This window comes from Mobula birostris, chromosome 5 (assembly GCF_030028105.1).
Source record: "Mobula birostris isolate sMobBir1 chromosome 5, sMobBir1.hap1, whole genome shotgun sequence".
Classification (NCBI taxonomy): domain Eukaryota; kingdom Metazoa; phylum Chordata; class Chondrichthyes; order Myliobatiformes; family Myliobatidae; genus Mobula; species Mobula birostris.
This window is the reverse complement of record NC_092374.1, coordinates 74,399,189-74,422,726: the sequence shown is the minus strand read 5'-3', so window position 1 is coordinate 74,422,726 and position 23,538 is coordinate 74,399,189. Positions and strand designations below refer to the sequence as shown.

Genomic DNA, 23,538 nt, shown 5'->3' with positions numbered 1-23,538 from the left:
AGTGCAGTGGCAAAAGCCTACTTGCATTTACCTAATATGTACCCCTCATAATTTTGTATACCTCTATCAAATCGTCTCTCATTCTCCTACTCTGTAGGGAATGAAGTCATAATCTATTCAACTTTTCCCTATAACTCAGGTTCTCAAGTCTTGGCAGCATACCTGTACATTTTTTCTGCACTCTTTCAAACTTGTTGATATCTTTCCTGTAGCTAGGTGACCAGAACTGCACACTTTACTCCAAATTAGGCTTCACTAATGTCTTGTACAACTTCAACGTAACATCCCAACCCCAGTACTCAGTACTTTGATTTATGAAGGCCAATGTGCCAAAAGCTCTCTTTACACCCTATTAACATGTGACACCACTCTATTATGGATCTCTATTCCCAGATCGTTCTGATCTCCCCAATGCCCTACCATTCGCAGTGTAAGTCCTATCATGGTTCATCCTCCCAAAGTGTAACACCTCACACCTGTTTGCAGTAAATTCCATCTGCTATTTTTCACTCCATTTTTCCAACTGGTCCAGTTCCTGCTGCAAACTGTGGCAGTCTTGTTCCCTGTCTACTATGCCCCAATTTTGGTGCCATCCGTAAATGTGCTGACTTAGTTCACTACATTGTCATCCAGATTGTCACAGAGTTGACAAACAACAGCAGACCCAACGCCAGTCTGTGCAGCACACTACTAGTCACAGGCTTCCAGTCAGAGAGGCAACTGTCTAATACCATTCTCTGGCTTCTCTCACAAAGCCAACGTCTGATCCAATTTATTATCTTATCCTGAATACAAATGATTGAACCTTCTTGGCCAACCTCCCATGCAAGTCCCTGTGAAAGGCCTAGCTAAAGTCCATATGCACAACATCCACTGCCTTGCTTTCATCACTTTTCCTGGTAACTTCTTTGAAAAACTCTGTAAGATTTATTAGGCAATTAACTTTTCATAAGATAATTACTACAATAAATTAGCTGTACTTAAGTGTGATGATGTAAGAAATGCTGTCTTGCAAAGCTTTTTACACTTTTCTGTAATTTCTGCATAAAATCGCCACCAAACATACGTGAGTAAAATTTTTCAGTTAATCTAATTAAAATAATCCTATTAAAACTATCATGTAGCTTTAGCTTTTCTTATTGCATATCTTACTGAGAATGTTTCAAAGTTCAAAGTAACTATCAGCGTACATTTGTTTCCATATACTACCTTTAGATTAATTTCCTTGCAGTCATTTTCGGGAACAATACAATAGAACTTTAAAAAGATCTACACATAAACAGGAAAAGACTGACAAACACAAAAGTGCAAAAGAAGAGAAACTGCAAATAAAAATAATGCAACAACAAACGCTTATCATTGTAAAGACTATTATCAACTGTGTGGGAAAAGAATAGACAAGATTTATTGCAATACACAGAAACAAATTAAATATTACATTACAAAGAAAGAAATACAGTACTAAGAAAAAAACAAAAATATGAGAAATGTAACAAGATAATGCTCCGGTTGTTGAATTTAATGAATAACAGATAGCTAGAAGATCATAGTCTACTGACATTCACTGTTCAAAGTTCAATAATTATAAGGATTCTACACTTAATTTCACTTGTAGTTGACTAATTTCTGTAAAATATTTTGACTACAGGCTTTGCTAGATGACAGCATTATCAATATATCAACTATAGCCTCATCACGTTATGTTGGTCCTATTAAAAGCCGCATTGATGAGTGGCAAAGGCTTCTATCACTCTTCAGTGAAACTTTGGTGAGTTTAACATCTTTTGGGTACAGCAAGAAGGGTTTTTATTTTTCTGATGATTCTGCATTTATAGGATTAAAAATTGGTCCATACTAATAGGTTTGTGAAACAGTATTTTGAAACTTCTATTCTTAAAAAAAATCTGCAATTTTGTAATATGTTTAATTGCACATTGAATTCTTAATGAAACACTCTGAATTACTCACTGTTATAATAAGTTAAGATAGCGCTTCATACCACATCTTCTACACAACTTATCTTTTTTAATCTATGTTTTTTATGCATTTGGGAGCACTAAACTTTTCATATCAGCATAGCGGAAAGTGTCTAAAGGATCTGACATCTTTTATTATTTTTATTCAACAATATGTATCTTCCAAAGCAAGCTCATGCTTGACCAAAGACACGTTAATTTCCTTTAATCTCCCTGGTAAGGCTATGGGGAAAAGGCAGCTGAGTAAGGGTAGCTGGATTGTTCTTACATACACCTGGAATGGATTAAATTGACCATTGGTCTCCTTCCATTTTGTAATGCTGTGAACCTTTGCTGCAGGTACAACCAGAGCAACTGAACCTGCATTCCAACAATTATATGTATAAAGTATCTTCAATGTAACAAGCTAGTCTAACATGCTTCTCCAGAATGTGAGCAAACTAACACTTACACCATTCCTTTTATTGTTAGAGTAGGCCAGCAGAACAAAAAAGATTGCCGAAGCATTTTAAGAGTTCTGCAAATGTGGAAAGAGAGGCAGAAAACAAGAAAGATTTAGGGAAGAAGCTCCGGAGTTTAGTACCTTAGCAATTAAAATCAAGACTAGTGGCCAGTGTCACTGATATCTTTAACCTCTCACTTTGGAAATCTGAGGTACCCACCTGTTTCAAGCAGACTTCAGTTATACCAGTGCACAAGAAGAACATGGCAATCTGCCTCAATAACTATTGTCTAGTAACACTTACATCCATTGTGATGAAGGGCTTTGAGAGGTTAGTAATGAAACATATCAAGTCCTGCCCGAGGAGTGATTTGGATTTCCATGTGCTTGTTCTTGCAGAAATATAGCTCCAAGAAACCATCCCATACATCATCTATCTTCAGGCTATCCACTCAGAAACTTGGGCTAATTGAATGACAATTAAATCTGAACTTGAGCTTAACTTTGATAGAGGTATACAAGTTGCTAAGAGGCAAGATAGAGTGGATAAGCAGAGACTTTTTCCCAGTGTGAATATGGGAGGACATAACTTTAAGGAGTTTGGAGGAAAGTATAGGGGAGGATGTCAGAGGTAGCTTTTTTACACAGAGAAAGGTGGAGTGCACTGTCGGGTGATGGTAGAGGCAGATACTGTACATAAGAGATATTTACGAAACTCTTAGATAAGCTCTTGGATGAAAGCAAAATAGAGGGCTATGGAGAATGAAGGGTTAGATTTATCGTAGAGTATGTTAGAAGACTGGCACAGCATCATGGGTCAAAGAGCTTGTACTGTGCTGTGCTGTTCTATATTATAAGTTCTATAACTACCAGAAAAATCAGCTTTTTTAATTGAATTTTATTGAGAGCCCACTGTAACCAATCAAAGGGAACAAAAGCAGAGTCATACCTGGATGATAAATGACTGAGATATCCATCAAAGTGGAAGGAGCATTAACCAAGAATTGAAACTTTCCACATATCTTTCAGTGCTGTATACACCAGAATTCAAGCCATGCTGTAACTGACTTGTCTGTGCAAAATATTATACAAGGTGGATTGTATTTGGTTTAAACAAAGAGATTCCCCTAACACTAATTTCCTAATATTTCTATCCATTGATATGTCACCACCTTTTTTTGTTGTAAGTAATTAAAATAATTCACTTGGATTAATCATTTGATGTTAAACTTTTATTAAGTTAAAGTAAAGTGTAATGCTGCCCTCAACCGCATCTCTTCATTTCAGGCATGTCTACCCTCACACTGTCAGGATAGGGTTCCTCTTATCCTCACCTACCACCCCACCAGCCTGCGTGCTCAGCAGATAATTCTCTGTAACTTCCATCATCTCCAATGGGATCCCACCACCAAGCACATCTTTGCCTTCCCCCCCACTTTCTGCTTTTATGCAGGGATTACTTCCTATGCGACTCCTGTATATCAGTGTGACCCAACATAGATTGGGTGACCACTTCGCCAAGTATCTGCACACCATCTGCCAGAAAAAGCAGGATCTCCCAGTGGCCACCCATTTTAATTCCATTTTCCATTCCCATTCTGACATGTCAGTCCATGGCCTCCTCTACTGCCGCGATAAGATCACTCTCAGGTTGGAGGAGGAACTTCTTATCTTCCCTTTGGGTAGCCTCTGATCTGATGGCATGACATCGATTTCTCAAACTTCTGGTAATGGCTCTCCCTCTCCTTCACCATTCCCCATTCCCATTTCCCTCTCTCACCTTATTTCCTTACCTGCCCATCACCTCCCTCTGGTTCTCCTCCCTCCATCCCTTTCTTCCATAGCCTTCTGCCCTCTACTATTAGATTCCCCCTTCTCCACCCTTTTATCTCTTTCTCCAATCAACTTTCCAGCTCTTTACTTCACCCCTCCCCCTTCCTGGTTTCATCTATCATCCTTTATTTCTTGTACCTTCCTGTGGGCCAAGAAGGCCCACCAGTGCCTTTACTTCCTGAGAAAACTAAAGAAATTTGGCCTGTCCCCTAAAATCCTCACTAATTTTTATAGATGCACCGTAGAAAGCATTCTTCTAAGGTGCATTACAACCTGGTATGGAAGTTGTCCTGTCCAAGACCGGAAGAAGCTGCAGAAGATCGTGAACATGATGAAGCACATCACACAAACCAATCTTCCGTCCTTGGACTCACTTTACACCGCACACTGTCGGAGCAGTGCTGCCAGGATAATCAAGGACACGACCCACCCAGCCAACACACTTTTCGTCCCTCTTCCCTCTGGGAGAAGGCTCAGGAGCTTGAAGACTCATACGACCAGATTTGGGAACCGCTTCTTTCCAACTGTGATAAGACTGCTGAATGGATCCTGACCCGGATCTGGGCCGTACCCTCCAAATATCTGGACTTGCATCTCGTTTTTTTTGCAGTACCTTACTTTCCATTTTTCTATTTTCTATTTATGATTTATAATTTAAATTTTTAATATTTACTATTGATTTGTAATCCAGGGAGCGGGAAGCGCAGAATCAAATATCGCTATGATGATTGTACGTTCTAGTATCAATTGTTTGGCGACAATAAAGTGTAAAGTATTTCTTCCTCCCCTCCCCCCACCTTCTTACGCTGACTTCTCATCTTTTTTCTCCAGTCCTGATGAAAGGTCTTGGCCCAAAATGTCAACTGTTTACTCTTTTCCATTGATGCAGCCTGGCCTGTGAGTTCCTTCAGCATTTTGTGTGTGTTGCTTGCTTTCCTTTCCAATGGGAGTGTAGCAGAATTTCTGATGCATGGATTGGGTCATATCACAAAGGCCCTTCTAAGTTGCCAATCAGCGAGTTTGTTGGATGATATCAATTGCTAAAGTAACAGTAATGTAGCACTTTTATTTCATTACAGGATCAATGGCTGACATGTCAGCGAAATTGGTTGTATCTGGAAAGTATTTTCTCTGCTCCAGACATTCAACGTCAGCTGCCAACAGAGGCTAGAATGTTCACTCAAGTGGATAAATCCTGGAAGGAAATTATGAGAAGAGTAAACAGCCTACCCAATGCTCTGAGGGCAGCTACTCAATCTGGTATATGAATTCTGAAAATACTAAAGGCTTGTCTAGAATGTATTTCTAGTATTGTTTTATATATAGAGTGGGTATTTTTCTTGCATAAACTGATTTATTTGAAGACTAAAATGTAGGTTCCTTTATCTGAAATATTTGTTTAGTGCATTGATGAATTATATTTAAGACCATAAGATATAGGAGTGGAATGAGACCATTCAGTCCATCAAGTCTGCTCTAGTATTCGATCAAGTTTGATTTATTATTCTCTCTCAGCCCCACTATCATAGCTTCTTTCCTTAACTCCTTACTAGTCAAGAACCTATTAACCTCTGCTTTAAGTATACCCAATGATATGGCCTTCACAAAGTCTGTGATCATAATTTCCACAGGTTCACCACCCTTTGCTGAAATAAATTCTGCCTTATCTCTGTTCTAATGTATGTCCCATTATTCTGAGGATGAGCTCTCTGGTGCTGGGCTCTCCTTCTACTGGAAACATCCTCTCCACATCTACTCTATTTAGGCCTTTTAATATTTGGTAGTTTTCAGTGAAATTCCCCCGTCACCCTTCTAAACTCCAGCGAGCACATCCCAGAGTGATCAAACATTGTCATCCCCAGGATCATTCCCATGAACTTCCTCTGGACCCTCTCCAATGCCAGCACATCTTTCCTTACATATGAAATCCAAAATTGCTCGTACTACTCTAGGTGTGGTCTAACCATTGTCTCAGGGTTACCCTTTTTTTTTATTTTAGCCATCTTAAAATTAATGCTGTTATTGCACTTGCCTTCCTTGCTGCTGACTCATTCTGCAGGTTATCCTATAGGGGATCCTGTACATGGATCCCAAATCCCTTTGCACCTCTGGTTTCTGAATTTCCTCCCTTTTTAAAAAATAATCTATACTTTTGTTCTTTTTATCAAAGTGCATGACCATACACTTGTCTATGCTGTATGGTCCATTCTCCCAATATGTCCTGGTCCTTCAGCAGACTCCCTGCTTCTTCAACACTACTTGCACCTCCACCTATCTTGGTATCACCCTCAAACTTTATCCAGATCGTTAACCTATATGTGAGAAGAAGGGTACCCAACACTGACCCCTGGGGAACACCACTCGTCACCAGCAGCCAATCTGAAAAGGTTCCTTCTATTTCCATTATTTGCCTCCTGCCAGTCAGCTAATCTTCTATCCGTGCTAATACCTTTCCTGTGATGCCATGAGCTCTTGTCTCGTTTACCAACTTCATGTATGGCACCTTGTCGAATGTCTTCAGAAAATCCAAGTAAACAATATCCACTGACAACACACACAAAAAATTGCTGGTGAACACAGCAGGCCAAGCAGCATCTATAGGAAGAGGTACAGTCGACGTTTCGGGAAGGGTCTCGGCCCGAAACGTCGACTGTAGCTCTTCCTATAGATGCTGCCTGGCCTGCCGCGTTCACCAGCATTTTTTGTGTGTGTTGCTTCAATTTCCAGCATCTGCAGATTTCCTTGTGTTTGTGTTTTTAATATCCACTGACTCTCCTTTGTCTATCCTGGATGTTGCTTCCTCAACAAATTCTAACAAATTTGTCAGGCAAGATCTCTCCATTAAGAAACTTTGCTGATTAATACCTATTTTATCATGTACTTCCAAACTCATTCTTAATATCATGGACTCTAAAATCTTAACCTGCTTCTGAAATAAGGTTAATCAGTCTTCTGTTGGGGAAATGGGGAGTTACTAATTGTATGTATGATTGCAAAAGAATGATTGTATGCATTATCTTGAGTGTCAAGGAGTGAATAAGTGTGTAACTGAATGAGAGGAATTATTGTGGAAAGGTGTTAATATATGTGATAAGATACTGAGTGAAAGACAAGGAGAGAGCAAATGAGTCAATAGCCAAGGAAGAACTCAAAAAGGAGTGATTAAAGCAAAGTGTCTGGATGTAGAGGAAAACAACAGGAATTCTGCAGATGCTGGAAATTCAAGCAACACACATAAAAGTTGCTGGTGAATGCAGCAGGCCAGGCAGTATCTCTAGGAAGAGGTGCAGTCGATGTTTCAGGCCGAGACCCTTCGTCAGGACTAACTGAAGGAAGAGTGAGTAAGGGATTTGAAAGTTGGAGGGGGAGGGGGAAATCCAAAATGATAGGCGAAGGCAGGAGGGGGAGGGATGGAGCCAAGAGCTGGACAGGTGATTGGCAAAAGGGATACGAGAGGATCATAGGACAGGAGGTCCGGGAAGAAAGACAAGGGGGGGGACCCAGAGGATGGGCAAGGGGTATATTCAGAGCGACAGAGGGAGAAAAAGGAGAGTGAGAGAAAGAATGTGTGTATAAAAATAAGTAACAGATGGGGTACGAGGGGGAGGTGGGGCATTAGCGGAAGTTAGAGAAGTCGATGTTCATGCCATCAGGTTGGTGGCTACCCAGACGGAATATAAGGTGTTGTTCCTCCAACCTGAGTGTGGCTTCATCTTTACAGTAGAGGAGGCCGTGGATAGACATGTCAGAATGGGAATGGGATGTGGAATTAAAATGTGTGGCCACTGGGGGATCCTGCTTTCTCTGGCGGACAGAGCGTAGGTGTTCAGCAAAGCGGTCTCCCAGTCTGCGTCGGGTCTCGCCAATATATAAAAGGCCACATCGGGAGCATCGGACGCAGTATTAGGTGTTCAGCAAAGCGGTCTCCCAGTCTGCGTCCATTCAGGGCCCCAAACAGTCCTTCCAGGTGAGACAACACTTCACCTGTGAGTCAGCTGGGGTGATATACTGCGTCCGGTGTTCCCGATGTGGCCTTTTATATATTGGCGAGACCCGACGCAGACTAGGAGACTGCTTTGCTGAACACCTACGCTCTGTCCACCAGAGAAAGCAGGATCTCCCAGTGGCCACACATTTTAATTCCACATCCCATTCCCATTCTGACATGTCTATCCACGGCTTCCTCTACTGTAAAGATGAAGCCACACTCAGGTTGGAGGAACAACACCTTATATTCTGTCTGGGTAGCCTCCAACCTGATGGCATGAACATCGACTTCTCTAACTTCCGCTAATTCCCCACCTCCCCCTCGTACCCCATCTGTTACTTATTTTTATACACACACTCTTTCTCTCACTCTCCTTTTTCTCCCTCTGTCCCTCTGAATATACCCCTTGCCCATCCTCTGGTTCCCCCCCCCACCCGTCTTTCCTCCCGGACCTCCTGTCCCATGATCCTCTCGTATCCCTTTTGCCTATCACCTGTCCAGCTCTTGGCTCCATCCCAGCCCCCTCCTGTCTTCTCCTATCATTTTGGATCTCCCCCTCCCCCTCCAACTTTCAAATCCCTTACTCACTCTTCCTTCAGTTAATCCTGATGAAGGGTCTTGGCCTGAAACGTCGACTGCACCGCTTCCTAGAGATGCTGCCTGGCCTGCTGCGTTCACCGGTAACTTTTATGGATGTAGAGGAACTTATTTGCTGACAGAACTATCCCAGGCTCCAGTATCAGATTCCACAGTGAGTACATTACATATATGGAGCTTGAATTTAATATAATTGCAAAGGATTAGCTGGTAAATTAACTTAAAATAATAAAGGAGATGATTTAAGTATTTGGAAATACTCCATTAGTTGAGAATGGAAGAGGGAGCACACAGTTACTAAATATTAAATTTAAGGTTAGAGAAGAAAATTTAAAGTCTTTTGGACAGACTGAAAATGATGAGGTCACAGAATGAAGCATCTCAAGGCTGCTTGCACTTCATGGTCTCCTAAAGCAAGTTAAAGCTTTCCACGCTCCTGAAAACCTCCATTCTTATAAAGCTATTCCGTGAATTTCCTGATCACACAAGCATGATACATGGTGCAGACAGGTGACTAGGGAGAATCCAGTTTTCCAGAAATCAATACCTATTTTCCAGGCAGTATGTAAAACCGACAGAGATCAGGAATAATAGCTCTGGAAAAAAATCATTGTTCTGAATTCATTAAGCCGATATCCCAACTAGATCACTTTTCTTTTTTGGGTTTCAATGTTCCTTTACACAATTTTTATTAGTGTGCAATAAATAAGAATGAACCTAATGTGTAGTATTAATTAAATATATTTTGATTCAGTTAAATTTTTAAAGAAGTTAATGCATCAAGATATCACTAAGTACATAAGACTGGTGAATTATGATCATGCAGAAAATAAAATCCATGGGATGTTCTCAGATTTGTGTAGTTCCCCAAGTAATCTTTACATTTTCACTCTCTTCATTTGAAGTACTGCCAAATCTATCCTGCGATGTGCAATATGTGTTGTAGTGTTCCTAATGCAATCTTGTTTTATTTAACCAAATGAATACAGTCACGGGTACCCACATGATGATTTGTAACAAAATTTTACTTAGATTGAAGATAGGGAGAGTGCAAGTCTGTTGCCTTTACAGTTGCTATCTGTTTTGCTGAAGTAATCCCTGCAGCTTCTGATCTCTGTTTATGTGCCTTAATTTTATATGTTACTTTATCATGTAAAATGTTATTGTCATTTCTATTTTTATAGGTACTTTGGAAGCTCTCCGGAATAACAATGCATTATTAGAGCAGATTCTGAAGTGTCTGGAGGCCTACCTTGAGTCTAAACGAGTGATCTTCCCCAGGTTTGTCTCCTTTTACCTGTTGATTTTACTGCAGTTGCTTAAACAAATACAAATTTTCTTTCTCAAATGCTTTGACTATGAAGTATTTTCTTTCTTATTATCATTATCATTAATTATGATCAGGCAGGAGATGATACAAAATAGTTCTTTTTCCCCATTGATTTTTCTCTTTTGGGAGTTGCTGCTGAATGCATATTTCTTTTGTTCCTGCTTCCCCACCCTCAACAGTTTATTCTTTAATCAAGTTCTACCTTTTTTCTAGTTCAGTGGGCAGTTCTGCAATAGTTTCTCTGCTTGGTCAGCAAGGTGACAATGGGCGTACTTTAAATCTGCATGAGGGCAGAGAACAAAATTGAAATCCCCCACATCTGTACAACCTTTGTCCACCTACTGAAAATAGTGATTAAAGATTAAGATCTCAGAATTGACACTAGGCTTATTGTCTCACCCTGCAATATTTATCAGAGATATGAAAATTTCATTATGTACTGGAGAAATCCTCAACATCATTCAAATCCATAGGTGAACAAATGTCATCAAGTCCCCTAAGCCAGCATTTTCAATATTGAGACTGATCACATTCGACCAGTACTGATCGATGGTGCATATTTTCCATACGACTTGCAAAAAATTCATTGTGCTTTGAGCCGCCTTATGTCAAGTAATGTTCAAGATGACATGAATATAATGCTTCAAGGGCATCCTCAGATTTTCCTCAAAACATATGTACCACAGATCCCAAAACCATTGGAATCATTGATCCAAGACTGCTCAGACTGGCAGAGAAGCATCCTGGAAGACACTTCAATTATCTCTGATAATTTTGCTCATTTTGTTTCTTCCCTTTCCTTCAAAAACCTCTTCAAAACTTAACTCTTTGATCTTATTTTTATTGTTTTTCCAGTATATTTCCCTCCACTTCAATGTGTGCAGATCTTTACCTGGATGTTGTGCCTTGGTGGTTATCATGCATTAAAATTGTTAGGCAAAAAAAGTTTCTTTTACATTCCATCCTTTTTGGATTTTTTTTCAGGTTGATGATTCCTTTGTTTTTTATTATTACTAAAGTCAAGCAAATAGACCTGTAACTCCTAAAAATGTGTCTCCTACACACACAAATTAGAAATAAGTATCCACCACCAATCTGCTGGAACATTCACTATACCTCAACTGAGGATGCACGAGCAATGAGTGTTTTACCATTTGTTATAAAAGTCTTTATAAAATGTTCTTGTAATATTGGGTTTAAAGGAATTATATTATCCTTTCTGTTTGAATCTGATCATAGGTTTTACTTTCTGTCTAATGATGAACTATTGGAGATTCTAGCACAGACACGCAATCCACAAGCTGTCCAGCCACATCTGCACAAGTGTTTTGATGCAATTTCAAGACTGGAGTTTGCACTAGCCCAGGCTGAGGAAAAACCAGCTGAGGGAGAACCTGAGAAGGTGTACACTAATGATATCTTGGCTATGATTTCTCCCGAAGGAGAAAAAGTAAGAGCATTTTTGTTGGTATTTACTGACACTGTAGGAGACAGCTTATATATATTCAGTTTCAACAAACTCGTGAATTTGCATTAAATCTTTATTTATAACAAATCTTCTGTTGCCTCTGTATGATAAGATATATGAGATTGTATCCTTGCTTCACTACATGTTTAACCTTCATTCTTATTTATGTAGCCATGAAGGAACAGAGATGTGGGAAAATGAATATGTCGGATATGGTTTAACTTATTACAAAAATCCATTGCATAGGTACCCTCTTCACCAGGGAAAATTGATTGTCATGGGATATTTAAAATGGAAGCAATAAAAATGAGTGTCAAAAAATCAAATTAAAAATATCAAAACCATTCAAAAGCACAAGCAACACACATCAAAGTTGCTGGTGAATGCAGCAGGCTAGGCAGCATCTCTAGGAAGAGGTACAGTCGGCCCGAAACGTTGATTGTACCTCTTTCTAGAGGTGCTGCCTGGCCTGCTGCATTCACCAGCAACTTTGATGTGCGTTGCTTGAATTTGCAGCATCTGCAGAATTCCTGTTGTTTGCATTGAAAAACACAAGTTAGTTTAAAATAATTTAAGATGCATAATAAATCAGTTGACTTATGTGATCTTTAATTGAGGGTTTCTTTGGAAAGAGTCCTGGCTGATATATTATTCTAATACACCTGGTGATTTCCCTACAAGGCTATCTTCTTTTTTTAACCCTGAAGGTTGGTTTGGGGAAAGGACTTAAAGCCAGAGGTAATGTAGAGGATTGGCTTGGAAAGGTAGAAGAAGCGATGTTCTCATCACTCCGTCGTTTGTGCAAAGTTGCAATCGCTGATTATCAAACTCAACCCAGAGTGGAATGGGTGGTGTCTGGACATCCTTCTCAGGTATATAAAAACTTGTTCTCTTTAACTTTAACCTTGTTTTTAGGGAGGTATTAGATTGTGTTAATAAATTGTTCTGGGGTAATTCCTCTGTAATTTTCCATGTGTCACATTGCCTGGTGCCCTTTCAACCTTTAGCTCCAGGTACCTATAGTGTAAAGGTGCCAGTCAGGCTGCCAAACAACAGTAAAAATTCTTGTCCTGAGTATTATAAAGGTACAGTATAGTACATACTTCTTCTGTCTTTATAGATGTAACTTGCAAATATCAGTAAATGCAGGATTTTCAATCACTTATATCTGGCTTTTCAAAGCTACTTTTTTAATTTGTCTGTGGAACCCAGCAATATATCAAAAGTTAGAATGTCATCAGTTTTAGCCAAATATCAAAGCTTCTTTGAGAAGAGGACATAGCTTTTCAGATTTGTATTGGGTAATGTGTACGACATTGATCAACCCAGAGTTTGTTTAAATATTGCTTTGGATTACATGACATGCCGATATATATAGACCCATCTGTATTATGCAATTTCAAGTTGATATTTAAAGCTTTTGTTCATCCTCTATTTGAGGTGGAAGGGAGTGAGGATGAAGGATGACGTTATATCACTTACAATGTTTTATAAGATTGTGATGCAATTGTTGGAAATGGAGACTGGCCTGCAGAAGGTTTTGGTGAATACATGGCAAGTCAGAGTGGATAATTTTACTCCACAATTTATAAAAGAAACCAGCCATCATCTTATTGATTGCATTGATTGAATTATAAAGCAGCCGCATTGCAGGTACTGAATAGAACCTGCTTACATAGAATAGGAAAATACTTCCAACATCTAACTACTTATTTCAAGGGTACATCATCTGTTTTGATACATAGAACATAGAATATAAAAGAATACAGGACTGGACAGGCTATTTGGCCCATGATATGCCAATCTTGATGCTAATTTATACTGTGAGCTCCTCCAGTGTATCATCCATATTGCTCCATTTCTTTCAAGTTTGTCTGTCTATCTAAAAGCCTCTTAAACTCCATTGCTTCCTTACTACCCCCAGTAACCCATTTCAGGCATTTCACTCTCAGTGTAAAAAATCTGCCTCCCACATTTCCACTAAACCTTTCCCCTCTAACCTTAAAAGCACGTCCTGTGGTCATTTCTACTGTGGTGAAACTATTCTGACTGTCTACCCTATCTATGCATCTCATAATTTTAAAAAGCTCCATCAGGTCCCTCTCAGCATCATTACAAAGAAATATACAAGATAAAAGCAAGCCTTTGATCTCAACGAGTCTGTCTTTGTGCTCATGTTCTGTACATAATTATTCCCACCTTATTTCATCTAACATAGTAGTGTTCATGACTTTGTAGACTATTCAGATGGGAAGAAGATGTCCCTGAAACATTGAGTGTGGGTCATCAGTCTCTTCACCTCTGTAGTGGTAAAATGAGAAAGCATGACCCAGATGGTGAAGATCCATAGCAATGGATGTCACCTTCTTGAGGCACTGTTTCTTGAAGAGGTCCTTGATGCTGAGGGAGGTTATGCCTGTGTTGGAGCCAACTGAGACTACAACTTTCTGTAGGCTCTTTTGATCCTGCATATTGGTGCCTTCATACAGGCAGTGATGCAACCAGATAAACGATTCTGATTAATCCAAGTCAATAAATATGTGGATAATATTAAAAAAGATGGTGCTGTAGACAGTGTATGTAGTAGGTTATGAAAAATTACAGGTGATTTTGATCAGCTAGACATGTAGTTTGAATTCCACACACAAACAGACATTCTGATCTTTAAGGGGAACTATTCTTCCCTAGCCACCCTTTTATTCCCAGATTACCTATATCATCTGTTGGGATTCTGCCTCACCTTGCCTGCCACATATGTCTTATATGCACTTTTTTGCCTTCCTATCTTGTCTCTTACGTGCACTTCTACACTTATTATATTCAAGAGATTCACTAAGTTCCAAATGCTTTTGTTCTCCTTCCTATTCTTAACCAGAGCCTCAGATTGTCTCATCAACCAAGGTTCTGAAAACCTGCCAGCCTTTTCCTTCACCATAACAGGAACATATAGGCCCTGAAAGCTTGATGTCACACATTTAAATCCTCTCATGTGGTAGGTGCTCCTTTCTGAGAACAAATCTTGCCCAACCAAACCAACTTCTGTAAGATCCCACATAATGGCTCCAAAATTTTCTTTGCTGCTGTTCAGGACTTTATCCTGTGAACTGGTTGTATCCTTTTCCAGAACCATTTAAAAACAGTTAAATTATGGTCACTGGAACCAAAAGTGCTCAGTGACAGACACTTCTGCCAATTGCCCTACCTCAATCTTCAGGAGGAGGTCCAATGCTGCACCTGCTATAGATGGTCCCTCTATATAATTGTTAAAAGAAGCTTTCTTAGACACATTTCACAAATCTTACTTGGTTCAAGTTTTTACACTATAGTTGGCCCAGACAATCACTAAGAAATTAAAATCCCCATGTAATAGTACACTATTATGTTTACAACAATTCCCACTCCTCTCTTATTTACACCTCTGTCACACCTTTAACATCTCTCTCCTGGAACAGTGAGCTGTCAGTCCTGTCCTTTCCTCAGTCCTATTTCTGTTATGGCTATGACATTCCAGTCCTCAGAAACAATCCATGCCCTGAGTTTATCTGCAATACCCGTTGAGTCTATCGTGTTGAAATCAATGCAGTTTAAATCAGTCATCTTTCAGCTCCCTTTACTGTACTCCTGTTTAATCTGATATCTAAACTTCCTCATGTTGGCTACTATATTATCCCCTGATTCCTCATCAGTCACTCTACCACTCATGGCCCATCACCCTGCCAATCTGGTTTAAACCCGTCCAAGTAGCACAAACAAATCTCCTAGCCAGGATATCGGTCACAAGTTCAAGGGCATTCAGTCTCGGTCGTACATCTCATCCCTACTCCAGAAGAGATTTCACTGATCCAAGAGCTTGAACCCCTGACCCCTGCAGCAACTCCTCAGCCTCACATTCTTCTGTGCTATCTTGCTATCTTTCTATTTCTGCCCTCACTAGCATGTGGCACTAGGAGTAATCCAGCGGTAACTACATCCTATCACAAACTTATAGGGACCTGCTTTTTCTCTCCTAATTTCTTACATTACAGCAAACACAAAATGCTGGAGGAACTCAGCAGGTCAGGCAGCATCTATGGAAATAAATAAACAGGCAATGTTTCAGGCTGAGACTTTTCTTCAGGACTGGAAGGGAAGGAGAAAGACACTATGTGACAAAATACCAAGTTATCAGAAGATTGAGGCCGATAAGAAAGACAATGGGGGAACATTCAGAAATGTTAATGGGAGACGAGAGAGATTAACGAAAGGAGACACAGTTCCGAGTATTGTCAGAGACCGGTTGCTTTGAACCTGAACTGTTTGAAGTTTGATGGACAGGCGATACCCCATCAGGGGGATAAAAGGAGCAGGTTCGCTAAGGCAACACACACCACGAGATGACAAGACCCTGGAAAAGCGGTGTGCCCCCACAAGTTGGTGAGAATTTTGGAGGTCCGCTCGTGAGACCAACCATAGACGCACAGGGTGAGAAGGTACGATCGGTGGGAACCTGGTGTGTGTGTCCACCCTTGCCTGGGTGCCGGGTTCACCGCGGAAGAACGATCGTATCCGGAGCGGAGGGGTCACAGTCGGTGACCTCAGAAGACATTACAAAGGGCTCGCCGGAAACCTAACTGCGAGGAATATCAAAGATCTGTTGAATCCGATTTGAATATCATCATTTGCTCTCTCTCCCTCCCCCCAATGGCACAACAGCGATTACTGCGAACTGAACTCTGTGTCACTTGAGACTGATCATTTTACCCCTAGACCGCGATAGAGCTTGATTGATCCTATTATCCTAGTTCTGTGTACATGTATGTTTTATCATTGCTAACCCGTTGCATTTATATCCTTATGTTTAGAGTACTGTGTTACTTATTTCTTTAATAAAACTTTCTTAGTTCCAGTAATCCAGACTCCAACTAAGTGGTCCACTTCTGCTGGTTTGGCAACCCAGTTATGGGGTACGTAACACACTAAAATAAAAAGGTGGGGGGAGGAGCAGGAGGACCAGCTAGAATGTGATAGGTGAAGCCAGGTAGGTGGACGGGTATCTTTATCTCCCCCCCCCAGCTCTCTGCTTTCTATAGGAATCATTCCCTCTGTGATTCCCTTGTCCATTTGTTCCTCCCCACTAATCTCTCTCCTGGCACGTACTCCTGCAAATGACAGATATGCTACACTTGCCCATTTACCTCCTCCTGTACCTTCATTTGTAGCCCCAAACAGTCAACATTTCACCTGCGATTATGTTCAGGCCATCTATTGTATCCAGTGGTCCTGATGCAGCCTACTCTATCACTGATAGCACAGTGCTTTACAGTGCAGGAGACCTGGGTTCAATTCCCACTGCTGCCTGTAAGGAGTTTGTACATTCTCCCCGTGACCACATGGATCTCCTCGGGGTTCTCTGGTTTCCTACCCTAATCCAAAGATGTACTGGTTGGTAGGTTAATTGGTCAATGAGAATTGTCCCATGATAGGGCTAGGATGAAATTGGGAAATTGCTGGGCAGCGAGGCTCAAAGGGCCAGAAAGGCTACTCTGTGCTGCATCTCAATATATAATAAATAAGTTGGTGAGACCCAACGTAAATTGGGGGACTGCTTTGTTAAGCACCTCCACTCTATCCATCAAAAGCAGAATTTCCTGGTGGCTAACTATTTTAATACCTGTGCCCACTCCTGTTCTGACATGTCAGCCTATGGCCTCCTCTCTTGCTATGAAGAGGCCACTCTCAGGATGGAGAGTAAATACCTCATATTCTGTCCAGGTAGCCTCCAATCTGATGGCATAAACATTGATTTCCCCTTCCAGTAATATTTTCCCCTACCAGTAATATTTTCCCCCCACCTTCTCTCTTCTTCTATTCCCCAGTCTGGCCTCTTACTTCTTCTCCTCAGCTGTCTGTCTTCTCTCCCTGGTGCCCCTTCTTCTTCCCTTTCTCCCATGGTTGACTGTTTATTCATTTCCAAAGATGCTGCCTGACCTGCTGAGTTCCTCCAGCATTTTCTGCTTGTTGTTCTGGATTTCCATCATCTGCAGAATTACATCAGCATTTGTCAGCAGGATTACAGTGGTGCTAGAAATTTTGTGTACCCTGTAGAATTTCCTTTGTACCTGCACAAATATGATCTAGAATGTGATCAGATCTTCACACAAGTCCTAAAACTAGACAGTGAACCCAGTTAAATAATAGCACAAAAACGATATACTTGTTCATTTATTTATTGAGAAAAATGATCTATTATTACATGTATTTATCGGAAAAAGTATGTGAACCTTTGCTTTCAGTAACTGGTGTGACACCCTTGTACAACAATAACTTCAACCTAATGTTTCCAGTGACTGTTGATCAGTCCTGCACATTGGCTTGGAGTAGTTTTAGGCTATTCCTCCGTACAAAATTGGCTTCAACTCTGGGATGTTGGTGGGCTTCCTTGTGTGAGCTGCTTGCTTCAGGTCTTTCCACAACATTTCTATAGGATTAACGTCAGGACTTTGACTCGAATCCAAAACACCAACTTTCTTCTTTTTAAACCAATCGGTTGTTGATTTACTCTAGTCTTTTGGACCATTGTTGCATTATCCAACTTCTATTATGCTTTAGCTGATGGACTGCTACCCTGACATTCTCCTGTAAAATGTCTTGATACAATTTTGAATTCATTGTTCCCTCAACGATTGCAAGCTGTCCAGGACCTGACGCCCCAAATCAACCTGAAACCATGATGCTCCTTTCACCATGCTTCACAGTTGGGATGAGGTTTTGATGTTGATGTGCAGTGCCCTTTTCCCTCTAAATAATAGAAATGAGTATTTCTGCAAAAAGTTCAACTTTTGTCTTATCTGTCCACAAACCGTTGTCCCAGAAGCATTGTAGGATATCCAGGTGGTCTTTTTCAAACTTGAGATGTGCAGCAATGTTTTGTCTGGAGAGCAATGGTTTCCTCTGTGACGTCCTTCCATGAACACCATTCCTGCTCAGTGTTGTTCTTATAGTGGACACATGAACAGAAACTTTAGCAAGTTCTAGAGATCTCTGCATGTCTTTTGCCACTACTCTTGGGTTCTGTTTCACCTCTTTCAGCATTACACATTGTACTCTTTGTGTGATCTTTGCAGGATGCCCATTCCGAGCAGAGTAGCAACAATACTGAATTTCCTTCATTTGTAGACAATTTATTGCAGTAGACTTTTGAACACTCAGATCTTTAAGAATACTTTGGTAGCCTTGTCCAATTTCATGCACCTCTACAATTCTTTTTCTAAGGTTCTCTGAAAGTTCTTTTGATCGAGACATAGTGCACATAGACAGATCTTCTTGAGAAGACTAAGAAGAGAGAAATCTATAGCACATTACAGTCCCTTTGCCTACAATGTTGTGTTGACCATGTAACCTACTCTAGAAAGTGCCTACCATCTCCCTACCACATAACCGTCTATTTTTCTAAGCTCCGTGTACCTATCTAAGTGTCTCTTAAAAGACCCTGTTGTATCCACCTCTACCACCTTCACTGGCAGTGCATTCCATGCACCCACCATTCTTTGTGTGTAAACCTTACCTCTGAAATCCCCTTTGTAGCTACTTCCAAGCACCTTAAAACTATACCCTCTCACGTTAGTCTTTTCAACCCTGGGAAAAAGCCTCTGGCTTTCCACACAATCAATGCCTCTCATCATCTTATACACTTCTATCAGGTCACCTCTCATCCTCTGTCGCTCCAAGAAGAAAAGACCAAATTCACTCCATCTATTTTCATAAGGCATGCTCTCCAATCCAGGCAACATCCTTGTAAATCTCCTCTGCACTCTCTGTATGTCATCCACATCCTTCCTGTAGTGAGATGACCAGAATTGAACACAGTACTCCAAGCGGGGTCTAACCAAGGTCTTATAGAGCTGCAACATTCCTCAAAGGTTTTGAACTCAATCCCATGGTTGATAAAGGCCAAAATACCATAAGCCCTCTTAACAACACTGTCAACCTGCGCAGCAGCTTTGAGTGTCTTGTGGACATGGACCTCAAGATCTCACTGATCCTCCACACTCCATGAGTCTTACCATTAATGTTATATTTTTTCTTCAAATTTGACCTACCAAGATAAACCACTTCACACTTATCCAGACTGAACTCTATCTACCACTTCTCAGCCCAGTTCTGCATCCTATCAATGTCATGTTGTAACCTCTGACAACCCTCCAGACTATCCACAACACCTCCAACTTCTGTGTCATTAGCAAACATACTAACCCATCCCACCCTTCAACTTCCTCATCCAGGTCATTTATAAAAATCACAAAGAGGGATCCCAGAACAGATCCCTGCAGAACACCACTAATCACGGTCTTCCATGCAGAATACAAACTATCTATCACTACCCGTTGCCTTTTGTACTTAAGCCAGTTCTGGATCCACAAAGCAATGTCTCCTTGGATCCCATGCCTCATTAATTTCTGAATGAGCCTTGCATGGGGAACCTTATGAAATGCCTTATTGAAATCCATATACACTACATCTGCTGCTCTATCTTCACCAATGTATTTTCTTTATAGGGCAGGGCAGCTCTACAACCCAAACCTCCAATCTCATCTCATTAATTGGAACACCCAACTCCAAATAGCTTTTGTAGAAGACATTACCGTAGAGGTTCACATAGCTTTTCCAACAAATACATGTAATATTGAATCATTTTTCTCAATAAATAAATGAACAAATATAATGTTTTTGTGTTAGTTATTTAATTGGGTTTTCTTTATCTAGTTTTATGACAACATGAAGATCTGATCACATTTTAGATCATATTTATGCAGAAACAGAGAAAATTCTACAGGGTTCACAAACTTTCGAGCACCACTAGAACAAGTGTTTCAAGGTCAGCTAATTTTATGATGAAGTATCAATTGGCTAATTTCTTGTTTAAATAATATATGACTCCAGTTCAGGATGATAGGTACCAAAGTGCACCATTGTCCTCATCTCTGTTCCGCTGGACAGAGATATATAACTCAGGATCAGATTTATTATGATTGACTTATGTAACATGGAATTTGTTGGTTTTTGGCAACAATACATGAACTTCAAGGGCATATGGTTGAGTTAGTGAGTTGTGCGCATTCAAGGGTAAAAGGACCCTGATGGCAGTTATATACAGCACTTCCAACAATAGCTGGGATAGGGACCACAGATTACAACAGGAAATAGAAAACGTGTGTCAAAAGGGCAATGCTATGATAGTCATGGGAGATTTTAACATTCAGCTTGATTGGGAAAATTAGGTTGATAATGGATCTCAAGAGAGTGAGTTTGTTGAATTCCTATGAGATGGCTTTTTAGTAGTTTGTCGTTGAGCATAATAGGGAGTCAGCTATACTGGATCGGGTGTTATGTAATGAACTGGAGGTGATTAGGAAGCTTAAGGTAAAAGAGCCCTTAGGAGCCAGTGATCACAATATGACTGGGTTCAACTTGAAATTTGAAAGGGAGATAGTAAAGTCTGACATAGCAGTATTTCAATGGAGCAACTGAAATGACAGTGGTATGAGAGAAGAGTTGGCCAAAGTAAATTGGAAGAAGATGCTGACAAGAATGTCAGCAGAGCAGCAATGGCATGAATTTCTGGGGAAAATAAGGAAAGTGCAGGATAGATATATTCCAAAAAAGAAGAAATACTCAAATGGCAAAATAGTACGACCATGGCTGACAAGGGAATCGCCTCTGAGCCATCTCCAATGTCAGTATATCCTTTCAAAAATAAGGAGTCCAAAACTGCACACAATACTCCAAATGTGGTCTCACAAATGCCTTATAGAGCCTCAACATCACATCCTTGCTCTTATATTCTATACCTCTAGAAATGAATGCCAAAATTGCATTCACTGCCTTCACCACTGAAGGTTAACCTTTAGAGTATCCTGCACAAGGACTCCCAAGTCCCTTTGCATCTCTGCATTTTGATGTCTCTCTCCATCTAAATAATAATCTGCCCGTTTATTTCTTCCACCAAAATGCATGACCATACACTTTCCAACATTGTAAGTCATTTGCCACTTCTTTGCCCATTCCCCTTAGCTATGTAAGTCTCTCTGCAGGCTCTCTGCTTCCTCAACACTACCCACTGCTCCACCTATATTTGAATCACTGGAAAGGAAAAGATGAAATATGAAAGCAAGTTAGCAAACAATATCATAGTGGTTAGTAAAAGCTTTTTTGAGTATGGAAAAAATAAAACGAAGATGAGAGTGGATATAGGACTGCTAGAAGATGAGGCCAGAGAAATAATAACTGGGTTCAAGGAGATGGCAGATGAACTAAATTAGTATTTTGCATCGGTTTTCACAGTGGAAGTCACCAGGAGTGTGCCAGATGTTGTAGTGTGTGAAGGAAGAGATGTGCTGTTACTATTACAAGGGAGAAGGAGCTCAAAAAGCTGAAAGACCTAAGGGTACATAAGTCACCTGGACCAGATGAACTGCAACGTAGAGTTCTGAAAGAGGTAGCAGTCAAGATTGTGGAATCATTAGCAATGATCTTTTAAAAGTCATTGGATCCTTGGCATGATGCCAGAGGACTGGAAAATTGCAAGTGTCACTCCACTCTTTAAGAAAGACGAAAGGCAGGAGAAAGGAAATTTATAGACCAGTTAGCCTGACCTCAGTGGGTGGGAAATGTTGGAGTCAATTGTTAAGGATGAGGTTATGGAGTACTCGGTGACACAGGGCAAGATAGGACAAAATCAGCATGGCTTCCTTAATGGATGAACCTTTTGGAATTAGTAGAGGAGATTACAGGTAGGATAGATAAAGGGGATGCAGTGGTTGTTGTATATTTGAACTTTCAGAAGGCCTTTGAGAAAGTGCCACATATGAGGCTCATTACCAACTTAAGAGCCCATGGCACAGGAAAGTTACTGGCATGGTTAGAGTATTGGTTGATTGGTAGGAGGCAGAAAGTGGGAATAAAAGGATCCTTTTCTAGTTGACTGCCAGTAACTAGTGGTGTTCTGCAGGGGTTGGTGTTGGAACAGCTTTTTATGCTGCAAAACAATGATTTAGATAATGGAATAGTTGGCTTTGTTGCCAAGTTTGCAGATGATATGAAGATTGGTGGAGGGGCTGGTAGTGTTGAGGAAACAGGTAGGCAGCAGAAGGATTTAGACAGATTAGGAGAATGGACAAAGATGTGGCAAATGAAATACCATGTTGGAAAATGCACTTGGTCATGGTCATGAACTTTGGTAGGTTTTTAGCTTGTGCTCACTTGGTCTCTGCTGCCTCACACATATTTACACCCTTTCTAGTGTCAATCATTTTCACGAAGCAGGCTTTCTCTAAGTCCATTATCTGGGATTCTGCAGGCTATTCTGTCTTTAACTTGTGAGCCTCTCAAATCTCCAAATTCACATGACTTACTCAATGTGTGAAGTTCAGCTAAGTATTGGTCAAAGCAGACACTTTGTTTTTGTTCACAGGAGAAAAACTTGTATCTCTCAAATGTGACGTTTTTACTTTGGACAAAATACTCATCAAATTCTGTCATCAGAGTGTCCAATGTAAAGGCTATCTCTGCAATTTGAAAGCTGTTGTATATGTCCAAAGCATCTTTACCAATTTCATGTGGAAAGATAGATGCTTTCAATTTTTCCTCTGCCCCACAGGCTCTGTTCGCCACAAAATATATATTGAATTGCTGTTTAAAGTGTTTCCAAATATCAGCTAGATTGCCGGTAAACTGGTATCCAATACAGAATTTTCTGGCTCTCACCCGGTATTCACTTAGTGAATCCAGTAAACCTCGGTAGCTTCAAGACACAATGTGCTTTCTGGGCGGCACCTTCTCTCCGTTGGAACCTAGTATCTCTTTCTTAATTGCTCACGGTATTCGGTTATGCTTCGTATTTAGATCTCATGCTGACTTCTGACACCA

At 40.5% G+C, this 23,538-nt stretch overlaps 1 protein-coding gene across 3 annotated transcripts in view; it reads left to right on the top strand.

Annotated features, from left to right (window-relative positions):
• Positions 1-23,538, top strand: part of dnah6 (dynein, axonemal, heavy chain 6) — a 408,231-nt gene that overhangs the window by 105,332 nt on the left and 279,361 nt on the right. For all 3 annotated transcript variants that reach the window (XM_072258211.1, XM_072258210.1, XM_072258212.1), the window contains 5 exons: positions 1,649-1,768; positions 5,331-5,511; positions 10,021-10,117; positions 11,406-11,616; positions 12,342-12,506. In XM_072258211.1, the coding sequence (XP_072114312.1) occupies positions 1,649-1,768; positions 5,331-5,511; positions 10,021-10,117; positions 11,406-11,616; positions 12,342-12,506 (774 nt within the window). The remainder of the gene's footprint in view (positions 1-1,648; positions 1,769-5,330; positions 5,512-10,020; positions 10,118-11,405; positions 11,617-12,341; positions 12,507-23,538) is intronic.